At 38.0% G+C, this 22,921-nt stretch overlaps 2 protein-coding genes across 3 annotated transcripts in view; both read left to right on the top strand.

Annotated features, from left to right (window-relative positions):
• Nucleotides 1-22,921, top strand: part of LOC146487426 (putative skeletal organic matrix protein 5) — a 34,628-nt gene that overhangs the window by 4,632 nt on the left and 7,075 nt on the right. The window contains exons 1-7 of one of the 2 annotated variants that reach the window (XM_085088109.1): nucleotides 97-2,542; nucleotides 8,340-8,539; nucleotides 9,190-9,244; nucleotides 9,428-9,505; nucleotides 9,610-9,646; nucleotides 10,816-10,942; nucleotides 11,051-11,858. In XM_085088109.1, the coding sequence (XP_084944235.1) occupies nucleotides 2,212-2,542; nucleotides 8,340-8,539; nucleotides 9,190-9,244; nucleotides 9,428-9,505; nucleotides 9,610-9,646; nucleotides 10,816-10,942; nucleotides 11,051-11,563 (1,341 nt within the window). In that variant the 5' untranslated portion in view covers nucleotides 97-2,211 and the 3' untranslated portion in view covers nucleotides 11,564-11,858. Of the gene's footprint in view, nucleotides 1-96; nucleotides 2,543-8,339; nucleotides 8,540-9,189; nucleotides 9,245-9,427; nucleotides 9,506-9,609; nucleotides 9,647-10,815; nucleotides 10,943-11,050; nucleotides 11,859-22,921 lie in introns of those variants that run through there. The other variant, XM_085088101.1, reaches the window with a different exon arrangement.
• On the top strand, nucleotides 18,011-20,275 carry LOC146487427 (putative skeletal organic matrix protein 5). The gene is made up of 3 exons (XM_085088738.1): nucleotides 18,011-18,057; nucleotides 19,035-19,161; nucleotides 19,274-20,275. The coding sequence occupies exons 1-3, from the start codon at nucleotides 18,017-18,019 to the stop codon at nucleotides 19,790-19,792; spliced, it is 687 nt and encodes a 228-aa protein (XP_084944864.1). The 5' UTR covers nucleotides 18,011-18,016; the 3' UTR covers nucleotides 19,793-20,275.

Here is a 22,921-nt window from a genome sequence, read left to right as displayed (position 1 = left end):
ATTTTCTTGGAAATTGCACGAATTTAAAACATGAAATTTACGAAAAAAATACGTTATCGAGATAAGCACGGACGTTCGTGAACCACGGACGGCAACCGGAAGTCAAATCTTAAGGTCACTAATGATCCAAAGGAGGAGGGGTCCGATGTGACAGCTCGCCCTCTTTAAGATCGCGGCGTCTTTAGCAACAACCCAGACTGTCTAATGTATCTAGAGCGAAGTCAAGTAAGACCAAGCAAAAGTTGTTACGTTTTAATCAAGGTTTTATTGCTAATAATTAAGCGGGAATAACTGGTATGCGTGCAGATTATCAGAAGCAGAAATAGGAAACAGATCCGAGGGGTAAACACCTCAGTGTTCTTGATACAATTTTAATCGTCTGGATTGTGTTTCCTCCACGCATGCACCAAGGTAGGAAAAAGAAAAGAATTGGTCTCTTAATAAATGGGAAGTGTGTAAAATTAGAATACTAAGAGCAAATTTCATTATCTGAGATGTTGCCTTACAAGAAAAACGATTTGCTATAGTAGGACAGGCGCACTTGGTCGAGTGTATCGCGATATTGTACCAGTAAAAATGAACGGGGGTTTTTGTTTTAATAGGAGGGAGAAGTATTTTTTGTTCTCAGACACCGGCCGATTATTGCATGTCGTATTTCTTAATATTGAAAGAAAATAAGGTACATTTGTGAGAGGAAGGTTGTGAAACCAGGGAATATTTCTTTTTGAAAAATCTTCTTTAGGATATGAAATGAAAAATGGCTTGGCTCTACGAGTCACAGTATATGACGCCGGCCACTTTAAAGGGGAAGTATCATGGAGTTTTTTTATATCTTTTGTTAGAAATGATGAAATAAGACCTTCAATCACCTGCCAAATAATTCTAGAATGACGAGAGGAACGAAATCAACTCAATTCTTGAAAGATAAAACTTGTGATTTGTTCTAGCGCATTTTGGAAACAAAAATGCGAGAACTTGAAAAACATTAGCCTAATATTTTTCAAGTTTCAATCCAAACCGGCCCACCCTGTCTCTGGTCAGAGGTACTAATCGACAGTTTTATTGCACTGGGGTGATAATTTTAAACAAACTTGACAATTATTTCGTTGTTTCTGCTGACAGTCAAACATTTTGGGGTTTTAAAATGACAGCAAATTTTCGTGATACTTCCCCCTTTAAATTCGACTTGATTGATTCCACGATGACATGTCATTAGCTAGGTTCACGGATGATTATCGTAAATGGGTGGAAAACAGACATCCATAAAACTGTGATGACGCCAACACCCTTGGAGACAAAAATTAAATGTTCTTTTTTAAGGTTCTTGCGATTACTTTCAATAACGCAATGAGGAAATCGTCACAGGATAGCTTCAGGCAACACCTTCAATTCGAGGTCAAAAAGATTCGTGATCAGTTCGAAGTGTTTACGTTTTTACGCCATTTTCTACTACATAAATATACATTTTTCTTTTTCAATTGTCGACTAAATTTTTCAGAAATTGTTTGGCAGGAGGACGAGAAACGAGACACTATTACATGGAAATTGAAAAAGCAAATTGAAAATCATCCATTATCCTTCGCTCAGTTTTATGAGCCTCACCAGGTGTATTGCTCAATAAACTCATTGGTAGCAAAGTCTATAATCTTTTTAACTTTTCCACACGCTCGACATGACATAAAGGCAACAGCTTTGCACATGTGTCTTCTATTAAAGCCAGATAAGTCCTTTCATGGAAAATACGATACCTGCGTTCGCTGTCCAAATTTGATCGCTTCGTAATATCAACTGTTATTAAAATGTTTGACCACTTAAAGTAATTCAAACAACATCTTCCTAGACAAATTTAAATAAAAAAAATATATTATTTATGCGTCACATTAAAGGAGAAATAAGTTCAACCGAACACTTCGATTTTAAAGAAAAACTTACCAGATCATAGAGAGATATGAGGAACATACATTGCATAGTTTATTTTTAACCTCCGAAACAAAGGTACTCTGCGAGTAGAGTTGCCTTCTGATCAGATTCCTAGATATTTTTTTAATGAAAATCGGATTTCACTCACGTGATAGGGTTAGCCAATTTTATTGGTTTTGTAACTTTCAGCTTATGAATAATTGATGTCTGTGAAATTGGAACTTCATTTTCTTTCCAAGACACAGACAATTCAGCCAGAAAAGCCTGGAGTCATCAATAGACAAGATACTGATGGCCTCTCGTAATGAAAATCGCGCCTTTGAGAACGCTGCCTTCCGAATGCAATTTGAAGATACTGGTATAAAGGCTGAACGAAAAGCCGAGAAGGATTTGGGAGGAGTCACCGAAGTTTCTGCGAATCCAAATGATCGTTTCCAGAAGAAGGAGACGAATACAGCAAGCCCAGACTCTGAAGCTGTGTACGAATCGTTGACCAAAATCCAGCAAGGAACGCCTTTGTTCCGTCGCATGGTGTATTTGATGAGCTTTCTTCTTGTTTTTATCTTCTTGACAACTGTGGTCAACCTGGCTTTGAATTTGAGTCAGTTAAACTCATCATCAGGTATGTTGCCTTTAGTCTAGAATGTCTGCTAAGGCCTCGTAATGCTAGTGGGAAGTGAGATTAAACTATTTACCAACTATTCACCGAAGGGCAGGTGTCTAGTGGTGGATATTTACCGAGCCGCTTCGTCCCTCGGTAAATATCCACCGCTAGCCACCGACACTGAGGTGAGTAGTTGTTTTAGTATATACTAAAACAGTGAGATAATATACACCACAACAAAATGATTTTAATTCATTTATTCCTGCCACGATTGCAATATTTTCGGGCGGAAATCCTGCGCTCACAGGAATGAAACAATAAGCCGCCCCAAAAAGTGACATGATACATCAGGTGATCAAACCAGTGAGAGATTTACAACGGGGAAACTACGCGTGTCGTTGGTTTTTGCATGTTCGGGAAGTTCTAGTGTGCCTTAATTGTTGCAAGTATTATAAATTGCTGCTATCTCCAAAGTTCACATTGAAATTAAAACTGTAGTTTTAGAGGGTGCCTTCGGTAAAGAGGCCATGTACAAGATTCTGCGAGCCGTCTTGAATGGACTCGAAAACAAACTGATTTCCAGCATCAGAAGTACTTGAAATTGCTGATGGCAGTTAGCTTGAAGTAGCGGGAGGAGGAGCAACAGCTGCCTGAGTGACCATAACAGCGTTATTTTCGTTTCCGGCCAGCTCGAAGAAATCGCCAAGCTTGTTTGGCATTGTTTTGAACTGCTCAAATGTTGGAGTGCCCGGTTATTGCTTTATTGTGTCGCTTTTCGATGTTTGGAGCAGATAGAATCGTTAAGGTGGTGTCTCTGATTGAGTGGTTTGTCAGGTGTGGTTTTATACCAGCTCTTGATGTCATAAAGCGCAGTATATTATCAAGGGTGTTGTGGCCAAGTGGAGTTGAGCAGTACGGCACAGAATTTCTTGCTGGGTTAAACGATTTGCACGGACTTCGTGGTTTCTGGAATAAACTGCTGCAGTCGGGATTCAGATGTGACAGATATTTCTCCATGAGTCTCACCGGGCAGCATTTCGGGCAAGGTCTTTCGAATATTTTGCCGTTTGACTCGTCTTCTTTGTCGTCGAGGCCACCTTCATGGTTTTTGGTCACCAACACTGCTCCGCGATCTCTGCTCGTTTCGAAATATTTTTCACCATTGGTGTTTGTCTCGAGACGAGCATGAACTTCTTTAGAACCTGCTGGTTTTCACGACCTCTCTATCCAAGGAACAGACTGATAAAAACCAGGCTGTTTGCTGCACTTTGTTTGGTTGGAGTGAATCAATGTCAACGAGCTCACCTTCTTCATAAAGTTTGGCAACGTTTGTTCAAGCCCGGTTGCCTGTACCATGAATACATGGAAATCAAGTGCTGCAGCTAAAAAGAAATTCCTAAACGTTAAGTTTTCGTGTCTCTTACAAGAAATAGCAAAAGATTATTTGTGTCAAAGCTAAAAACTTGGATCGGATTGACATTTGTTTTAATAGCTGAGAAACTGAAATCAGTCATGGCGACAAAGTGCTTTCACCTCGCTACTTCTTCTTACAACGTATGAAAACCGAGCATAACAATGTCCTTTTGATGGAAGGAGCAGGTCAAATTCAGTGGAAGAAATTACTTCGTAACTTCCTTCTTTAGATCCACCGTTTGCTATTTTTATCGATCCATTTTCGCGGATTTTCAAGCGGTATAGAAAGCTCCTTAATTAAACTTATATTCTCCGCCCGGCTCTTCATTACATTTTTTTAAATTTACAACTCAGTCAATATTGCTCCTACCGCTGAAATCTAAAACAATAAAACAATATTTTTCAAAAATTAATTTCAACACGAATATCGATGGTACAGTATCGAGAATTTAATAAACAATTGAAGCATCTGTCCGTATAGCTTTCAACACGTAAAATAAAGTAAATTATCGATTATTGTCTGGAAGAAAGCATTTTAGTTTACAAATGACCTGTAAACGGCCGTCGAATCACGTAAACATGACATTTTCTGCGAGAGCAAGATAGCTCCCGGGGAAAATGTTTGGAAAATTACCGTCGATTGCATCTACCCGTGAACGCACGCGCCCAAAACATGTTTTCACGTGATGTCAAACGTCTGAGTTTCAGGTGTCAAACTTTGAAGTTTTCCCGCCCAAATGTGTGGTTCACTCTGTTCACTGTCAGCGTGGTCAAGAAATCAGCAAAAATGTCTTCACTGATAAGGAGAGCCGAAAAAGTATCGAGGACCTTCTCAGAGACGTGGATGAAGACTTGTTGATATATGCTGGTGAATTACGAAGCAATGGTTTTACGTCAACAGCGAGCACCGCCACCGAAAATTATACGGCTCAAAATTAAAACCGAACCTCGGGCTTCAAACGGACTTTACAAGACCAGAGCAATGGCGACAACACGGTAAATGATGTTTTCCGATGTTGATTTGCTTTCTACAAATAGTTTAAGTGATCATTTGAACCAGAATTCTGTACCTTCTGTAATTTTCATTGCAAACGGCCCGAATTTACTGCGAGTGATCGCTTTGTACAAACACAAAGCGTCTTCAAATTTTACATGCGTGTTTGCACGCACGCAAAAAAACTTTCAGTTTTTTTGCCTCTAATCGCAAATGTATTGTTTATTTCAATAAAATGTTTTGTTGGAAAAGCTTTTTGTTGATTTTTGTGTCTTTGTCAATTCATATATGTGTTTGAGAAGCGACAGATACGTAATCGAGGACAAGTTGCATAAGCGGGTTGAAGTTGATATGCCAAAGGTCTTCATCAACATGCCGTGAATTTTAGCAATTTTTTGCGTTCAAGTGTGTTTTTCGGCAATTAATAGGTAACCATATTAGTTTACGTCGGAAAACATTTGTTCAATCATTCCAGTTTAATATGCAGTTCATTTTGGAAGCCAACACTCATTTCTCTACTGCGCATTTTGGTGAATTTTAACGGTCTTGGAAGAATTCAATTTCTGCAAAACCTATGGAAACACGACAGGAGGCAAAGGGTTATTTAAGAGAGGACGAACCACTTGCTTGCACCATGGTCTCCAACAGAATAGAGTCTTGGAAAGTACACCTAGGAACTGTTCGAACGTGATTCGACTGTTTGGGAGCCGTGCTTCCAGTCAAGATGTACTGCTTAACAATTTTTGAAATTGCACCCTTGCTGATGCGTAATCGCCTCCCAACTTCGAATTCTGAAAAAGAATAATCCTGCGCAAGTTCTTTCACTTGATTACGTAAATCGCTTGAAAGTGGGACGCCTTTCTGATAATTTCGTCCTTTCTTGTTGATTGAAAACATCTTCCCTTTGAGCAGTGGCACTGATCAGTGTCGAGAAGTAAAACTTCACATTTGGGCGGGAAAACTTCAAAGTTTGACACCTGAAACTCAGACGTTTGACGTCACGTGAAAACATGTTTTGGGCGCGTGCGTTCACGGGTAGATGCAATCGACGGTAATTTAAGGACGGTGCCTACTATTGTTACTGCGCATACGTTCTGCGCATCGCGAGATACTCGGGTTTCCTATGGGTGGTGTCTACTAATACAGGAATATTTTTGCGCGGTTTAGAACTATACGGATAAAGCAGAACTTACCAAATGCTTTTGGTATCTCAAAAGAAAATTGGGGGTAACCATGCATTTTTCAGAGATAATTAAGCTTCAATTTAGGAAAAAATCCCATACATTGCTTTATATTTTTGCGTTTTTTAGAGATATTATTGCTTAATTATCTCTGAAAAATGCGTGGTTACCCCCAATTTTCTTTTTGGATTCCAATAGGCCTTGCTAAGATCTGCCTTTCTCGCATAGTCATAAACCGCACAAAAATACTTCGGTATTAGTAGGCACCGTCCTTAAAACTGTATCAATTCTGCTCCTATAGTAATAGTTCTAGTCTCTAAATAAACGTTAACGAATAGAAAATACGGGAAAATAGTCTTTGTAGATTTTAGTTTGGTAGAATTATTTCAGACCTTTAAACTTATGTGTGTTTACAAACACATGAGAGCCGTGTGGTGCGAATGAAAAAAAAAACACCTCCACGAAACAATATTTTTCAAAAATTAACTTCTACACGAATATCGATGGTATCGAGAATTTAATAAACTATTAAAGTATCTGTGTAAAGCTTGAAACAAGTAACATAAAAAAATATCGATTTTTTTCCTGGAAGAAAACACTTTCGTTTACAAATGATCTGTTTAAACAGCCGTCGGAATCACGTAAACATGGTATTTTTTCTCCTCGAATATTGGTGGTATCGAAAGCGATTAAAGTGTCTATGTAAAGCTACTTTAGAGTTCTGAAAGTTACCATAATTGATGACGAACGGGCGATATAGACAAATGTGAGGCTTCTTCAAACTTACTTTTCCAGTCGGCCTGCTCTAACTTGCTATCTGTCGCTCTCTTTCACCTTGAACTTTGCTTAATCGTCTCCGCTTTTCTGTTTTCTTCTTCTCTCTCATTCTCTTCTTTCCACGTTTGTCAACATATCCAACGAAAACATGTAAATGGACTTTGTATCTTGTGTCCTTTAGCATTTCTGTTCTGCAACTTCCCGCCAAACAATCACGGGCGCCTTAGCATTGTGGGACTGCGACTTGACGTCATAAGCAAACCAAAATTTTTCGCATTCATGTGTTTCCCAAATTTTCTTAGTTATGGTCCGCTATGATCTTCTGTTGCACAATGTAGAGTTATTATGATTACAGCTGTTGGTAAATATTGCTGTCCAAAGTGTTATTTACTTGGTTCGCATGTATATCCAGGAAAATTATTCTACTTTATTACCTCTGGGGTTTTGGTTGTTTAGTAGAAGAGAGTTAAGGCAATTCTTTCGAATCATACAAATAACGACCCTCAAGTATGAGATTAATACTGCAAGGATAGAGGCATCAAGAGAAGGTCCCCGCAAGAACGTTCCGGTCGCTTGATTAAAACTGTCTCTATATATGCTTTTTTTAATGAATATGAATATATGAAACATATATTTGAACTTCGGGCGAAAGATAAAATACAAGAAAGACTCTCGCAGTTATTTTCATATTGTGTGTTCGTAATGCACCCGTAGAAGATGAATAAATGTATATGAATATATGAAACATATATTTGAAGTTCGGGTGAAAGATCAAATCTATCTGTAGAAGAAAGACCCTCGCAGTTATTTACGGAACTTAAACAGTTTCGAAAAGGAAGTCTTCAAAAGAATTCAAACTTGAAAGGGATTCGAACCTATGACCGCTACGGTTTCCGATGCAGTGCTCTTCCAACTAAGCTATCAAACCGCCTAAGAACTGATCACATGCACAATATGAGTGTGTAATATACACGTGGAGGATGAATAAATGAATATGTTTATATGAATCATATATTTGAACTGCAGGTGATCGATTAACTTGAAGAAAGGCCATTGCAGTTATATATATATCATACTGTGAGTTCTTAATGCTCCGTAGAAGATGAATAAATGAATATGAATATATAAAACATACATTTGAACTGCGGGTGAAAGATTAAATAGAAGAAAGACCGTCACAATTATTTACACAACTTCAACTGTTGTGAAAAGGAAGCCTGAAAAAATCAAGCTTGAAAGGGATTCGAACCTATGAGAGCTGTGATACCAGTGCAGTGCGTGCTCTACCAACTGAGCTATCAAGCCAACTGGGAGCTGGTCATATGTATTTTGTGAGTTTGTAATACACCCGTTGAAATGAATATGAATATATTAAACATATATTTGAACTGCGGATCAAAATATTAAGTGGCGACAGAGAGAATTAATGGATTTGAATATATCCTTGTAGGTTGTAGATCGACCGAAGTGAGCGTTACGCCAGTGCACTCTCAAGGGATAAAAGCAGAGAATTCAGACATCAACGAGCCGTCAAACGCTACTCACCCGCGTCAGTTCAACGAGCTCAGGAATCAAGTCGAAAAAATGAAAGAGTCTGTCTTGAACGAAGTCAAACAGCAAACAGACGCAATCTCTAACCTGACCACACTGGTAAGGATGGACTGATAACTTGTTCAATTAATATTATTGGAAATTGCTGTTTTTAATCCTTCAAATCCAATACCTTGGGTATATGGCATTACTTATGTGAGAGAAAAATTTAAGCGGCGATGTTGTCATTGGAAACGATATCGATTATCCTTTCTATCCTTTCATTTTATTTTTCAAGCAAACCAATCAAGAAAATAAATGGTAAAATAAAATGTGCCGGATTATTCATTAATGTTTAGCTGCTCTTGGCTTACGTTTCGTCATTCATATATCATTCTTGTTTGGTGGTTCTTTGGTTTATTGACACCCATAAAGTGTAACTTACTGTATGTTTTTTTTCTTCCCCAAGAGGAGCAGAACTTCTTAGTTTCTCTCTTGTATAGTCAGCACTTACTTAAGTAGCCCGCGCGTGCAAGAATTGATAAAGTTTACACAATCCAAGAGAAAAACAGATTCTTCTTCGGTTTAACGTAACTGATATAAAATAAGGCCTTGCTACTCCCCCCTCCCCCGCCCAGCACCACCACCACCACCACCACCACCACCACCACCGCCACTCAATCCAATATGTAAGGAAAAAATGCAAGAGCCATAGTGCGTGTACTGTTTAACCAGGTCGCACCTGGTTGTTGTTGTTTTCTTTTTTTAAGGTCATTAAGAAGAACACCGGACCTTCCTGTCCTCCCAGAAATGACGGCTTAAAGGGTGAGCAAGGACTTACATTTGAATCTGAATCAAATAGGTTGAAGTTGGTGATTTAAAGTTTCCTTTGCTTGTTTGTTTGCACATGCATGATCCAATCTCTGGTGAGAAAAATGATTGCACGCTTCCTTATCCCAAGGAAGTGCACAAAAAAATGTTACTTTCTCTCCATTTTTTTGTTGCCAGAGGCCATAGAGGCGTTGGAAATGATGCTGAAAAACCTGACCACACTAGTCAACGAAACTTGCCCATGCAAACCACAAGGTATTCTAACCTCAATTAATAGCCCTTCAACCTAGTTTGAGTTTTGCAATCTCTCTAAATATGAAGTTACCTTCTCCTTTTTTTGTTTGTTTGTTTCTTTACAGTTGCCTCTTCTTGCAAGGAACTGTATGAAAGAAATCAGTAAGTAGACAAAGTTTATACATTTAAGTGTCAATGTATTTAGCGCAAAGCACTTATTGAGGAACACTTTCCAGATCGAAGTTTTGAGGAGAGGGAAAGCAAGAGTACCCGAAGAAAAATGTCAGCCTAACGATTTTCAAGTTTGGATGTGAAACTCGCTCAAGCGTCGTTCATGACAGCTTCCCTATAAATTATTACCAAGAACTACATTTTGTTCAGCGTCCACGTTCTTTCTTAGAGTGCAAGAAAACGGAGTTTATATTCTGAATTACCTCTAAACTGTATAGCAGATATTTTAGGCAGTTCAAATCAAGAAAAGGACAGTCTTGTAAAGAAATTATAATTAGTGGTTTTGTTTATTAACATCTTGTTTTCAGTATTTTGAACCCTTTCTTTGTGAGTTACTTAGCTTAGAGTGGAACAGTTTTCGATGGCATATCAAACTTTGGGTTAGGATTTTGGGTTCACAATAGAAGACATTTTCACTCCTTCTATGGTCATTTTTATTGCTTAAGTTTTGGGGCTCTATTGTTTGTATAACAATAGCTAGGATGAACCGACGCTCAAGCTGACTACCGAAGCGCGAAATTCAAAAATCTTCGTAAGTCACTCGTAAGTTGTTCATGGCACAAATCCAAGCCCTTAGGGGTGGGGGTGAAGTATTAATTTTGTAGTTAGGAATTATCTGACGGGTGATGGGTGGGGAGACATGTGTCACAAGTGATTGTTGTCAGTAGACTCATGCCGGTCTCACGGCAGCATTGTAGTTGCCTTTCGCGTTGTGTCCTAAATGAATTCTAAACTAAATCTTGTGTTACAATAACATAAATTAACTGTTAGTCCGAGACCAATGCACTTGTAGGGATTAGATTCTTATTTAGTATGAACACTGTCCTCAAGCCAGACCCTAAATTATTAATGTAGCTAATCACAAAATGACGTAAATAGTGAAATGAGCCAACCAGAATTCAACGCAAATCAGTATTAAATGATGTAAACGGCAACGACCGTTGGAAAACGCTTACAAACAAGTCAACCTTAGTTTAAGTTTTCCTTTAAATCATTAACCCAAATCATTTTAAGCAATCACAGGGCGTTCTACAACGAAATAATCAATTGAAAAACAATAATTGTTAGGACTAGATCCAATGTAGTTCCTTTCTTTACAGGTCGCTAGAAAACGGCGTGTACAAGCTGCTGTTTGGTTCACAAGAGATTCCTGTTTATTGTCACATGGGCAACTTTGGATGCGGAGATGGAGGGTGGACGCCGGTCATGAAGATTAATGGTTCAAAAGTATAATTCTCTTTTAGATTTATTCTCCTATCGTTGTTCTTCGGTTGTTGTTGTTTTTGAATTACCATTATTTTTCCAATAAAAATGGGATTTTTTCTCACATTCCAGAGCACCTTTCATTATAATTCCGGCTTTTGGAGCAACAAAGAAATTTTCAACCTTAAAGGAGGAAAAACTGGGTTTGACAGAGAAGAAACGAAATTGCCGACCTACTGGACAACGCCCTTCTCCAAGATCTGTCTTGGGATGAGAATCAACCAGCAGATCAACTTTGTTGCAGTTAATAAGGAGGCCTCCTCCCTGTACTCACTCATTGCTGACGGGCAATACCGAGCCACCTCACTGGGTCGTAACACGTGGAAGTCACTTATTGGGTCGGCAGGTTCATTGCAGCAGTACTGTAACAAGGAAGGGTTCAACGCTGCGTGTACCGGTGATGCTTCTGCCAGAATCGGTATTCTTGGAAACGAAATAAATCACTGCAATGGCTGTGACTCCAGAATCGGGTTTGGTACTGGTGGATACCCTGATGACAGTAATACGTGTGGAAACGAGGCTACATGGTCCCCAGATAATGGTGTGAAACATATAAAGGCAATGGGGTACATCTTGGTGCAATAAGCAAACTCTCAGCAAAATTTAACGTTAAATTAAGTAAAAGTGGCCTTAAAGACAGAAAAAAACTGTTATCATTGTTCAAGAGTTTAAAACCGATACTTTGATGAAAGGATTATTAAACCAAGATTAAGTAATACCAAGGTGAAAGACACTGATTTTTTCATGATTTTTTTGTTGTTGTTGTTGTTGTTTTTAGGTAACATTTGGGTAAATGCACCACTCAAGTTAACATGATGCCATTTTAAGGGATCAAATGATACGAAATAACGCACACGATACTGAATAATAGGGATACGGCATAGGGGATATTATATCCTAGGCGATAAGCCGAGATAGTTGTTATTTAACTATACCAAGTTAAATTAATATCTACAACTCCAGCGTGATATTTAACGCAAACAAACAGGAGTTACAAACTTACATTGTGCGATTTGTTTGTTTGTTTGTTTGTTTTTGTGATTTACTCTTATGCGTTGTGATTCTCAGTTACCATAGCTTTATGTATTGATCTTTTCGTTCCATCTGGTAGCTGCTGATAGAGATACCTACCGGTAAAGTCTCTTTTGGTCTTCGCTTCGTTGCACATGATAAGTGCCCTCAGTTATGTATTTATCCGCCACTGCAACGGCAGGCTCCATTTCGACCTACCTTGAAATTATACTAGGATACATCATCAGTTGAAGCTCATCTCCCCTAGATCAACCCACGTGTATCAACGGAGATCCGGCATATCCTCTAAGGGTGCAACTTCAAGCACCATACTAGCGGAGTCGCTGCATTTGATTTCTTTGATCTTGATCCTCCAACAAATGCTAAACCTGGACTTGTTTATTTGTCGTACATCAAATTACATTCAGCAAACTAGTGCGACCCCGCAAAGAGCTCCCGAATTCCGTTCAGTACAATGTATCGGCATAAAAACAAACATTATGATACAGAAATGCAATCGAAATGTCATTTTATTGCAGTCTTCGGGTAGTGGTTCCCTGGCCAATCAGGTGGTCATTAGTGTCCACGGCCTGAATAAAACACTTATAATCTGTTACATGCGGCCCTTCCTACTATCGCCATCACCCTGTGTTCAACTATCTTGACGCTAAGTCGTAAATCTTCCCACCGCCTCCCCAGTCACCGACCCACGGACTGTACTTGTGTGTTTCAATTTGTCTTAAGTATTTTCTCAACGTGGCGGAATTTTTGTCCCACTTTTTCCTGAAGAGATGTTAATTAATGGTTTTCTCATTGTTTTCAAATAAAACGTCACTTTCGTGGCTATTTATCCCAAACAGTGGATCTTCAATCTGTGTCTTACAAACTCCTACAATTCTCTTCAGCAAACGAGTGTGACCCTATTCAGAGCTCTCAGTTTCGTAAACTCCGAATAATGCCTCGCAATAAAAGTATTTTTTTAATGTCATATTTAATTGTACAAAGAAGTGAAAAAGGAAATGATCCCTCTCGTGTCAGCAATATTTCCTGAAAATTTGGCTGGAAAAGAAGAAATCTAAAATTATTATGATTTTTTTTTTTTCTTTTTTTTTTTGCACATGCAATCACATCAAAACACAGTCAGGAAATGCATTTCTCCATGGGAACATAACAGCTGATCAAATTACGGGACCGATTTCGCTTGGGCAAATAGCTTGAATGGCGTCGCTCAAAAGATGTTTCAACAAAAGTTATTGAGCTTTTCACCAACAGATACAAATTCATGATCAATAGTCAAGAACTAGACGAGATACCAAACGCAAAAAGGTAACCTGTCAGACCTGTGGCGCATTTCAAAACCATGTGCTCAATGGCGTGGCTTTCGCGAACAGACGCGAAGGCTTGTGTTGAGCGCCTGCCTCAATTCCTCGCTCTAGTTTTCTAGCTGCCGGTCTATATCGCTTTCTTCATCATTATACATCCCTTCCACAAAGTTTTCATCACCAAAAATCTTTTCTAACACATCATCTGCGGGAATAAAATCGACCCGCGAACTTCTGAATGCCGACGGAAGCCAATTCTCACCCAAACACTCCCTAGTGCGAAAACGCAAAAGCGGGTTGTGCCATATTGAAGTGTCAGCGCTCAAACTCGGTACGTAGTTGGCTTAATAAATGAACATTTTATCTTCCAAATATGGAAAGACACAGGAGCAACACAATTTTTCTGCGTATTTTTAAATTTTATGGGTGGATATCCACCCATGGCCACTGGTACTGCCTTTAATTTTTATTATTATTTTTTTTATTATCTTGACATGCATTGAATATTTCGATTTTTACTATGGTATATTTTATAATAAGTATTATATAGATGCTCTGTAATTAATTGTTATATGTAATGCGCGCTCGATCATTTTATGCAAAACGCGCAATATAAGAATTAAAATTATTATTATTATTATTATTATTATTATTATTATTATTATTATTATTATTATTTTATTATTATTATTATTATTATTATTATTATTAAATGAGTTGGCAACTTTTGCGGCCTCTGCAACCAACACACCTTTGTACAACTAATTTTCCGCATACATACTTTGCAACCACTGCAACCAAGACCCTTCAATTTCTGTCACCAAATGTTAACAAAATTATCTTGCAACCCTTGCTACCACTTTAACCAACATCTGTTTATTATTAAATAGTCACATATTGAACTGGCATCTTTTGTAGCTGAATGGAACTAACACCGTCTATACAACTAATTTCCCACAAACATACTTTTTTCAACCGCTGCAGCCATGACCCTTTCTATCAACATACTCACCTTGCAACCCTTGCAACCACCGCAACCAACATATTAAATAGTCGTATCTATTTAATCACAGGGTATACCCAAGCTCAAGATAACAGAACCGTATTACACGGATTTGGATCATTTTATGATTTGTATGAGAATCCAACGGATTTTATAAAATGGTAGAAAATAACATTCTTTTGTCAATACATTCAACTTACCCTGTTGCTTCTTGTATACTTTTCAAGCCGATTCTAAGCGATTTCGGCAAGTTTGCGTCCTTCCGGTTTCCACTGCTAAGATAAACGCCAGGCCAAACAGTCTTGTTTGCGATGCCCGAAAAACAAAGCGGAAAAAATTTCGTTGGAATCACCCTTTGTGTCCCAATTCCTCCATAGAATCAAATTAGAGATGTTAACCTTTCCTGCCAGCGTAATCCTTACTCATTTCAGCCGCTTCGCGTTTGGTAGAAAGCTTTTCTTTCGGGTCAGCTCGCTTCTGAAAATTCCAAAGATGCTCGACAAGATTGAACGTTCGAAAAGCACGCTGGGTATCAAAAGTGACCCTTACAAAATGCCTGTATTCATGTCAGCATGCCGTGTATTCTCAAACAACTTTTAAGTGGAGTTTTCCAGTTTTTGTTCTCATTATTTTTCTTTTTGTGTCGTTTTGTCTGATCTAATTAAAAAAGCAACGGGACATAATATACTGACTTTGGTATACAATCCTTGACTCTTGGATGGCAGAAAAAAATGTTACCTAATAATTTCCGGTTAAGAGTGGGGGGAAAGGGATGTAACGATATTTTAACTTCGAATGGGTTAAAAATTAGAAAAAAGACGCCTCGAGAAAAACGACAAAGTGCTGCATTCAGAAAGTCTAATTAGTTAGGTGAGTCATGGAAAATTAGCTTGTGTGTTGCTTTGTTTCTTTAAGATGCGTGTTTAATTTTTCATGAGGTTAAATAGTTTCTGAAAGCAACTGCGAACTGGAACATTACTAAAATGTCAAAGTCAAAGAGAATGTTTCAGATTAGCTTATTGCTCATAGTTCCGTATCTTACACATCCAAAACAGGACATAATTGATGGCAATCGTGGGGTAAGGCGATCCTCTTATGAAAACAGTGTATCCTACGCAAATTTTGCAGTTCACAAATACCAACGTCTTCAAGGATCGCTGTTAGACGCTTCTCTCGAAGTTGATAAGGCAAGCGAATGTACCCTGGCATGCTTGAATAATCAACGATGTTTTTCATTCAACCTTGCTTTGCTGCCGAATGAAAAGAAAAAGCTGCAATGTGAGCTGCTAACTGAAGACAAGTTTGGACGTCACGACAAACTCGTGGTCTCACAGAAGTTTGATCATTACAGTATTAAGGTAAAAACTAACTTTCAATAAGCGTAGGTTTATTAATGGATAAACAAGGAAAAGATCGAGAACCGATCTAGTTTTCTGACTGAAGAGAGGTTTGAAAAACGGTAGCTGTGATAATGCAACATTTGGGTGGTCGATGGCCGAGGAAAGGGTTAGAATCTGAACTTTCTCGTCAGCTTACAGAACATATTATATACAAAGGCTGGTTTTGTTTTAATTAATTAGACACTGGCAGATAGAAATAAATCCTGCTGTTAAGATTGTTCAGTAATCTTAAGATTATACCTTCTTGAAACAAATAATATCCTGTCGTATGTGATATTTCTATTTTTTTAGTCAGTTTCATTCCATCGTTTCCAGCATATATATATGGTATTATTGTTTTGTCTGAGCTCCAAAAGAAATCATCAGATTCTTCGTTTTCAGCATTACATGCCCTTGAATACAAACTAAATTTCTCACATTTTCAACCCTACTTTTGCACATTTTTCTTTTTGTTTGTAGACTCCATGTTCAAGTAGCCCATGCAAGAACGGAGGGACTTGTATTCCAACTTACGTAGAAAATAACTACCATTGTGCTTGCGCCCTGGGATATACGGACACTCATTGCACGACAGGTGATTAAGTCGTTAAAAACGTTCGTTGTAAAATATATATAGATTTTTCCCCTTTCTCTTTCCAAAAACATCAATCATTCTGGCAGAATAAACTTACAAACCCATTCGCAAGGGATACTAAAGAATTAAATACCAGTGTCAGCATTTTTATTTTGTTTCATTTACACAACATAACCCACATCGCTGACTATTGAAGTTATGAGTTATGTTACGTAAACAAATTTTGCAGTTACCCAGTGACAGCGCAGACCAGTCTGTATCTAACATTCATTATCTTAAGCTTTCTGCCAAAGGCATGCTTGTATTATTACAGATGCAACGCGTCTTGATGATAGATGATAACAAGGAGAGTTTTAAGGGAATATTGGCTTATTGCTAGCATCTCCTGGCTGGCAGCCAAAGAAATACTATTTTCCGTTTGCCTTCTTTCGTTCGTTTTATTGGTGAGTTTCCATCGCCATCTTAGTGAGAAAAAAAGCTGGAATTGGCTTGATTAGCATTGGAGGCTATGGTTAGTCAAAAACTATGGGAAGGAAATTTCCCCGATTTCCGAATAATTAGGCGAGCCACCTATCGTGAAGTACGCCAAAGTATCTCAGTCTTTGTCCACCTGACATAACTAATAAGGCTTCTCGCACAATTAAAGACTTTTACTACTCTGATAAATGTACGTCGCACTTAATACTCTTCCAGATGTTTCAATATATAGCTATTTCAATTAAAGTTGTCGGATCAAAGTATGATGAGGTGGCAGCCTCTTTGATGTTTTTAAGCTTTAAGCTTTGATCCGACAACGTTAATTGGAATAGTTGTATATATGTTACTGAACTAGCGTGAGGTCCGCATAAAAAAAGGACGAGACCAATATTTTTCAAATGCGGATCGATCTCATTATTGCTTTGACGTCTGCGTGGGACTTGTTGATGATTTGAGTCTGGATTATAAAATTCGTTGCTCTAGTGGTAAAACTACAACATTACAGTTTAAACAGTTTCTACTTCATAACTGGCTTAATTTAAAACATTTTTGCTTTGTTTCGGTCAAAACCCTTATTATTATTATTATTATTATTATTATTATTATTATTATTATTATTATTATTATTATTATTATTATTATTATTATTATTATTAAAGCTGTAACGCAAGTGGTCCATCTTAGCGGTCCGTATAGGAAAATTTGGACCAGTCAGGGAGCTTCAATTGCTTCTGTTCAGCGCAGACCAGTTCAGCTAGGTGTATAATAATCTTAATTATGTCACTTCCACTCTTGAACTGTTTCATGCCCATGTTGGCGTAAGGTTCTCTTTATATAGCTCCATCTCGCTTTCGTTCGCCATTTGTTTTCTAACTACACTTTTTAGTAGTTACTTTAAATATTAGTTCACGCCGCTTTGTTCAATACCCCGAGGATGATAATTATCACTGTAGAAACACGATGAAGCAAAATTCAGCCTGATTGCTCTCTTGCTATCTTAATCCTTCTACTGAAATGATTTTCCAACGAAACACAAATTAAAAATATGTTTGGTAAATACAAACGAATGATTAGATATATCATTGATCTTTTATTGTTTTAGAAATGTTTGTATTTTAAGCTTAACAAAACTGCAACAGATAAATATCAGGTAAATACTGAAAAATGATCATATATTCCAGCTGCAATTATAAAGATCATTGTATTTTGAGCATATTACTTACAACAGTTTTATCTATCTTCTTCTTAGTCATGATTGCCTCTTCCTGCAGGGAGCTCTATGAAAAGTACAAGTAAGTTGACCTAATAGTGTCTAATTAGTGCAAAAGCAATTATTGCTGAATTCCTTTTCACGATCACAATTTCAACAAAAGATGCCATTCCTTTATTCTCCAACACATAGACTCTTTCGATGAAAAGACACTCCTCAGATTAGAGATCCGAAGGAAACGGACCGAGCCTGGAAGCAGTGTGAATATTTTCTGCTTTTCAAAGGATGAAATTACCCGCTATAGAAATTGAGAGAAGACTGGTACGAGTGAGGGATTGTGTGATCGTTTGGGTAGACGGAAGGGCACCGTGACGACAAATAACTGCATATTTCGGCATTTTCCTGGGGTAGATAGTATACAACTGACTAGCTTTCTATACTGCTGGCTGCCGAGAAATGCACTAATTCATCGGTGTAATTTCTATCCATCTGCCCAATCGATCGATCCCACGACCCCTCCGTCGTACCAGTCTCCCGATACTTTCTGGTGTGGGGAATTTACTATACAGAGAAAAAATTCCGTTCAATTTATTATAATGCTCCATCTTATCTTCAGGATGCTTTAGCACGGTAAAATCGCACGGGCACGGGGAGTGTTTCTAACCAATGAAGTATGGAAAGTTAGATCTTCCTTTATTAGACTTCAGGCGATTAAACGCGGCTTTTAAAAAAATAAAAAAAATAGTAATCCTTTTTTTTTTACTTGAGTTCCATAGGTACAGTCATATTTATACTAACATTTGTTATCCACAGCTAAACTGTGTTAGTGTACAAATTAATCCCTTTCAAATGTTCGAAACTGAACGACCTTCGATAAAAGTAGACCGGAATTGAAGAGTTTCCTGAAAAAACCTATCGTTAGGTGCCTAGATGAAATGTTTGGCATTTTTTGCCATGTCCAACTATAGCGTAGGAGAACAAATTTCAAGCTAGATTAAGGCAATGTCTGAAGTCCCGTGTCCTTTTGAATAAGTCAAACCTGAATGCTCCCATCAACAGGTTATTTCAGAGTCAAGTGTACATGCTATGGTTTGGTTCACAAAAGATTCCCATTTTCTGTCATATGGGTAACTTTGGATGCGGAGATGGAGGGTGGACGCTGGCCATGAAGATTAATGGTTCAGAGGTGCGCATCTTTCATTTTGTTCATTTTCAGTAGCGTAAAAACGTGTATGAAAAGTTTCCTTAGGGATCTGTCGTTTGCTCTGGAAATACATTTTTCCCATTTTCAATTTTAGAGAACGTTTCACTACGATTCTCAACTTTGGACTAACAAAAGTGCATACAACGTTGCTGGTGGGCAGACTGGATTTGATACGGAAGAGACCAAGTTACCAACCTACTGGAGCACGCCATTTTCTAAAATTTGTCTTGGAATGAGGGTCGGCCATCAGACAAAATTCCTTGTCATGGACAAGCAAGCCAACTCCATGCACTCACTGATCGCTGACGGGCAGTATCGCCCCACCTCACTGGGTCGCAACACGTGGAAGCTTCTGATTGGCTCACAGGCATCCTTGCAACGCAACTGTAACAAGGAAGGGTTTAACGCTGTGTGCAGCAGCAAAGACCTTTCCAAAGCAAGAATCGGTTTCCTTGGTAATAACGAAAACGATTGCATTACCTGTGATTCTAGAATTGGATTCGGTACTGGAGGAAGACATGATGACAACAACACGTGTGGAAACGAGGCCAAATACAAAGCGGATAATGGAAACAAGCACATAAAGGTCATGGGATACATCTTGGTTCAGTGAAGGACTAGATGAGTGGTGCTCTTAGAAAAAACAATCAAAAAAGCGTACTTTTTTTCCAGCAGATTATTATATGCAAGATTATGACTTAAGTCATTGCTCAGTATTGCATAAGTTCTGGTGAGGTTAGTGAACAAGAAAAATTCAGGTAAAACCTGCTTGGATAATGGTCACAGACTGTAGGGTATTAGCATGAGTGTCAGAGCCCTCAGTCACCCAAGACACCTTACATATGAAAAAGGTATCAATCTTACGATGCCAAACGAGATTCTATTTCTCAGATTCTTAGAAAATCAGTTTTAGGAAATCTTCCAATCAGTTAAATAAACCTAGAGAATTGAGACGATTCAATACACTGCCTTATATCTTCTTCACAAAGAGTTTCAGTGTGTTCGATTTATTCACTCCCAAGTAACTTGCACTTAGTAAAGGACGTTAAAATAAGATAAAGATCTCGGCATGCTACTCATCCTTTAGTTTAGCAACCACAATATGTTCGGCCGGAAAGGAACGTGATAGTGTCCCTATGGATTAAATTATAGTCATGCACGACCCGTGGGAACCGGAGTGAATTGAAGACAATATTATTTTCACTTCAGTCGGCTTCGCCCCTCTTTCAACGAACTTATCGGTGTTTCGAAAGCGGATGAAACTCTTTTCCTAGTGTTTAACTTTGTTACTTCTCGTACTGGTTACAGTACAAAGACGTTACTTTATACATTCACGATTCGCGAGTTTATATCAGACAAACCTATTGGAGCTGTATATATGTATATTCATTTTTATTAAATTCTTAGCCTGGGATCATGCATTTCTAGCGTTTTTATTGGTTCACTAAATCCCAGTTATCAGCTCAAATATCGTAGTTTGACCTTATATGGAAAACGATTGCGCAGGTGTCACTAAGCTTACATTATTTCGGCGGGAATCAAATGTTTCTCCAGGAAAAAAAATATATATATATAAGAAGTAACATATATCAATAACAACAATAAAAGCGACAAAATTCGAATTGACGCTATTTGATGGTATATACCTCTCAAGTTTCCAATTGAAATCGGAAAAATTGCACGATTTTAGGATTTAAATCACCTAACATCAACAGCAATAGCAACCGGTTACCGTCAAAATTTTCAGGATGGCTTGCATCCTGTCAGTAAGAGGTTTTCGACAACCGATCGTACAAATTTATCAAGAAGAGCTTTCAAATGCCTGCGTTTATGTTTCTACGCATCTGCGAGGATTTCAGTTTAACCAACCTTCCCCCCCCCCCCCTTTCTTCACCTTACCTCCACCCTAATAAAAACAGTAGAGACTTGAGTGTTATCTGGTAGACAATAAATGAAATTTTAATAGGAACTGTCCCCAATACCTCGACAAACAGTCAATTGTACGCGCTGACGTAAGGTCCACAAATGTCCTCATATATATTCTGCCGCAAGGAAAATTTTTGTTGCGGAGATAAAGCGTGTATGCCGGTCATAAAGTCTTCTCCCTCAGTCTTCCACGAAACTTTTCTCTGGCTGGAGATTAGCAGGAGTGAGGGAAACTATTAAATCACCAAGTATCAGTGCATTGTGTTCAAGAGAAGTGAGTGACTTGATTTTTCTGATGTAATATGATGTAATTGCAGTACAATTGTATGCACAGTTGCATGATCCTGTAAAATAGGTACATAAAGTCACCATCAAGAGTAGAAATGATCTGGCATTGTTGTCTTTTATAAGATTGTTTTGATCATGGGCACCAGGGCCTGATGAGGTAAAGAGGTAAATATGGGGATTTGGAAGTTAAATGAAAAAATAATCAAAAATGGTTGCAAAGGAAAGCACTTATCTCCATAAACAACAAGCTACCGAGTGTCATGGGTGTGGTGTGGGCTGAAAATAAAACGGACGGGAATGCTTGCATTGGGGTTGAAAATGCTAATTTGTGGTGTTTAGTTTGGCAAATGTTTAGTATTTTTGTCGTTGAATGAATTATAACTGCATGTAGCAATACTTTTCACCATTTTTTTTTATCTTTTTTGAGAAAACAATTCAAATCCCGTAAAAGGAATGTGCGAAACACCCCATATTGCGCGAATGTAAAGTACCACATATTCATCGTTATGCTCAAATTAGTCGTGACACTGATGTTTACGTTACAAAGGTCAACATAAATCATAGACCTTGGGCTACCTGTGCTATTGTTGGATGTTTAAGAGCGCCTGCCCGTTAAAATTAAAACATATCGCGGCAAGGGTGAAAAATTGGATTTCTTACATATCTTTATGTTAGATAGGCTATGATATAACTAAAATCATAACTGTATCGGTGAATTGCATTGCCGCTATGTTAGTGGTAAAAACAAAAAAACATTTGCTCACATAGTTTGCATAAAAATGGAAGTTAACTCCTAGAGGAGAAAAATAATTTTTTTCCATTCCACCAGCATGGTCGCCATGACGTCACATGCAATCCTCCAATAGTTTTTCGGTGAAATATCCTTTTATTTCAAAGGAAAATGCAAATAACGGAGAAATCCGTATATACCGTCATTTGAATCGCTAAATTATCGCACGGGTTTGAGAGCGTCGCCTGCAAAAACAAATCATTCGGTGGCCTTTAAAACACTCAATTTTTTTTTCTTTTCTTTTTTTTTTCAATCTCTAAATATCTGTTGGAGTGATTTTGGGAAATATTGCGTTGTTCTGTGTATATAAGATAATTTAATTTCGAAGGCATAAAATACACTGCAGTAAAAGTACTTCGTGTATAAAATTAATTCTCACCATGTGCAAAACCTTCAAATCGATTAAGCGTCTGGCGGTTGAATGTTAGAAGGATGGTCTATAGAGTCCAGTAAAAATTTCTTTGCCGGAGCAAATGAATAAGAGCGACGCGAGAGCTTTTCGAAGTCCGTAAAAAATGCAATATAGAATATGCATATGAGCGCTTATGGCGGCGGGCGACAAAGAAACACCAACAGAAAATTTGAATTTCTTAATGTTTTTGTTTTGTTTTGTTTTTTATTTCTTTCTATAAAAATACGTCCTTTCTCCATTCAAATGTTTCCCAAAAGTGATGTTCAGCAGTTTGTTGTTTGCATTCAGTCATATTGCGGTCTGTCAAAACTTTTTAAATAAGATAT

Source organism: Pavona decussata, unplaced genomic scaffold (genome assembly GCF_977016875.1).
Source record: "Pavona decussata unplaced genomic scaffold, jaPavDecu1.1 SCAFFOLD_16, whole genome shotgun sequence".
In the NCBI taxonomy this organism is placed as follows: domain Eukaryota; kingdom Metazoa; phylum Cnidaria; class Anthozoa; order Scleractinia; family Agariciidae; genus Pavona; species Pavona decussata.
The sequence above is the reverse complement of the archived record's forward strand: the minus strand, read 5'-3'. Positions and strand labels throughout refer to the sequence as shown.

What these genes read in the sequence shown, in the direction of transcription:
- LOC146487427 (XM_085088738.1), top strand. Translation starts at nt 18,017, where the DNA reads ATGATTGCCTCTTCCTGCAGGGAGCTCTATGAAAAGTACAA. An exon ending in GAGCTCTATGAAAAGTACAA is followed by an intron (nt 18,058 to 19,034) that starts GTAAGTTGACCT and finishes TCCCATCAACAG; the next exon opens with GTTATTTCAGAGTCAAGTGT. An exon ending in TGAAGATTAATGGTTCAGAG is followed by an intron (nt 19,162 to 19,273) that starts GTGCGCATCTTT and finishes TTTCAATTTTAG; the next exon opens with AGAACGTTTCACTACGATTC.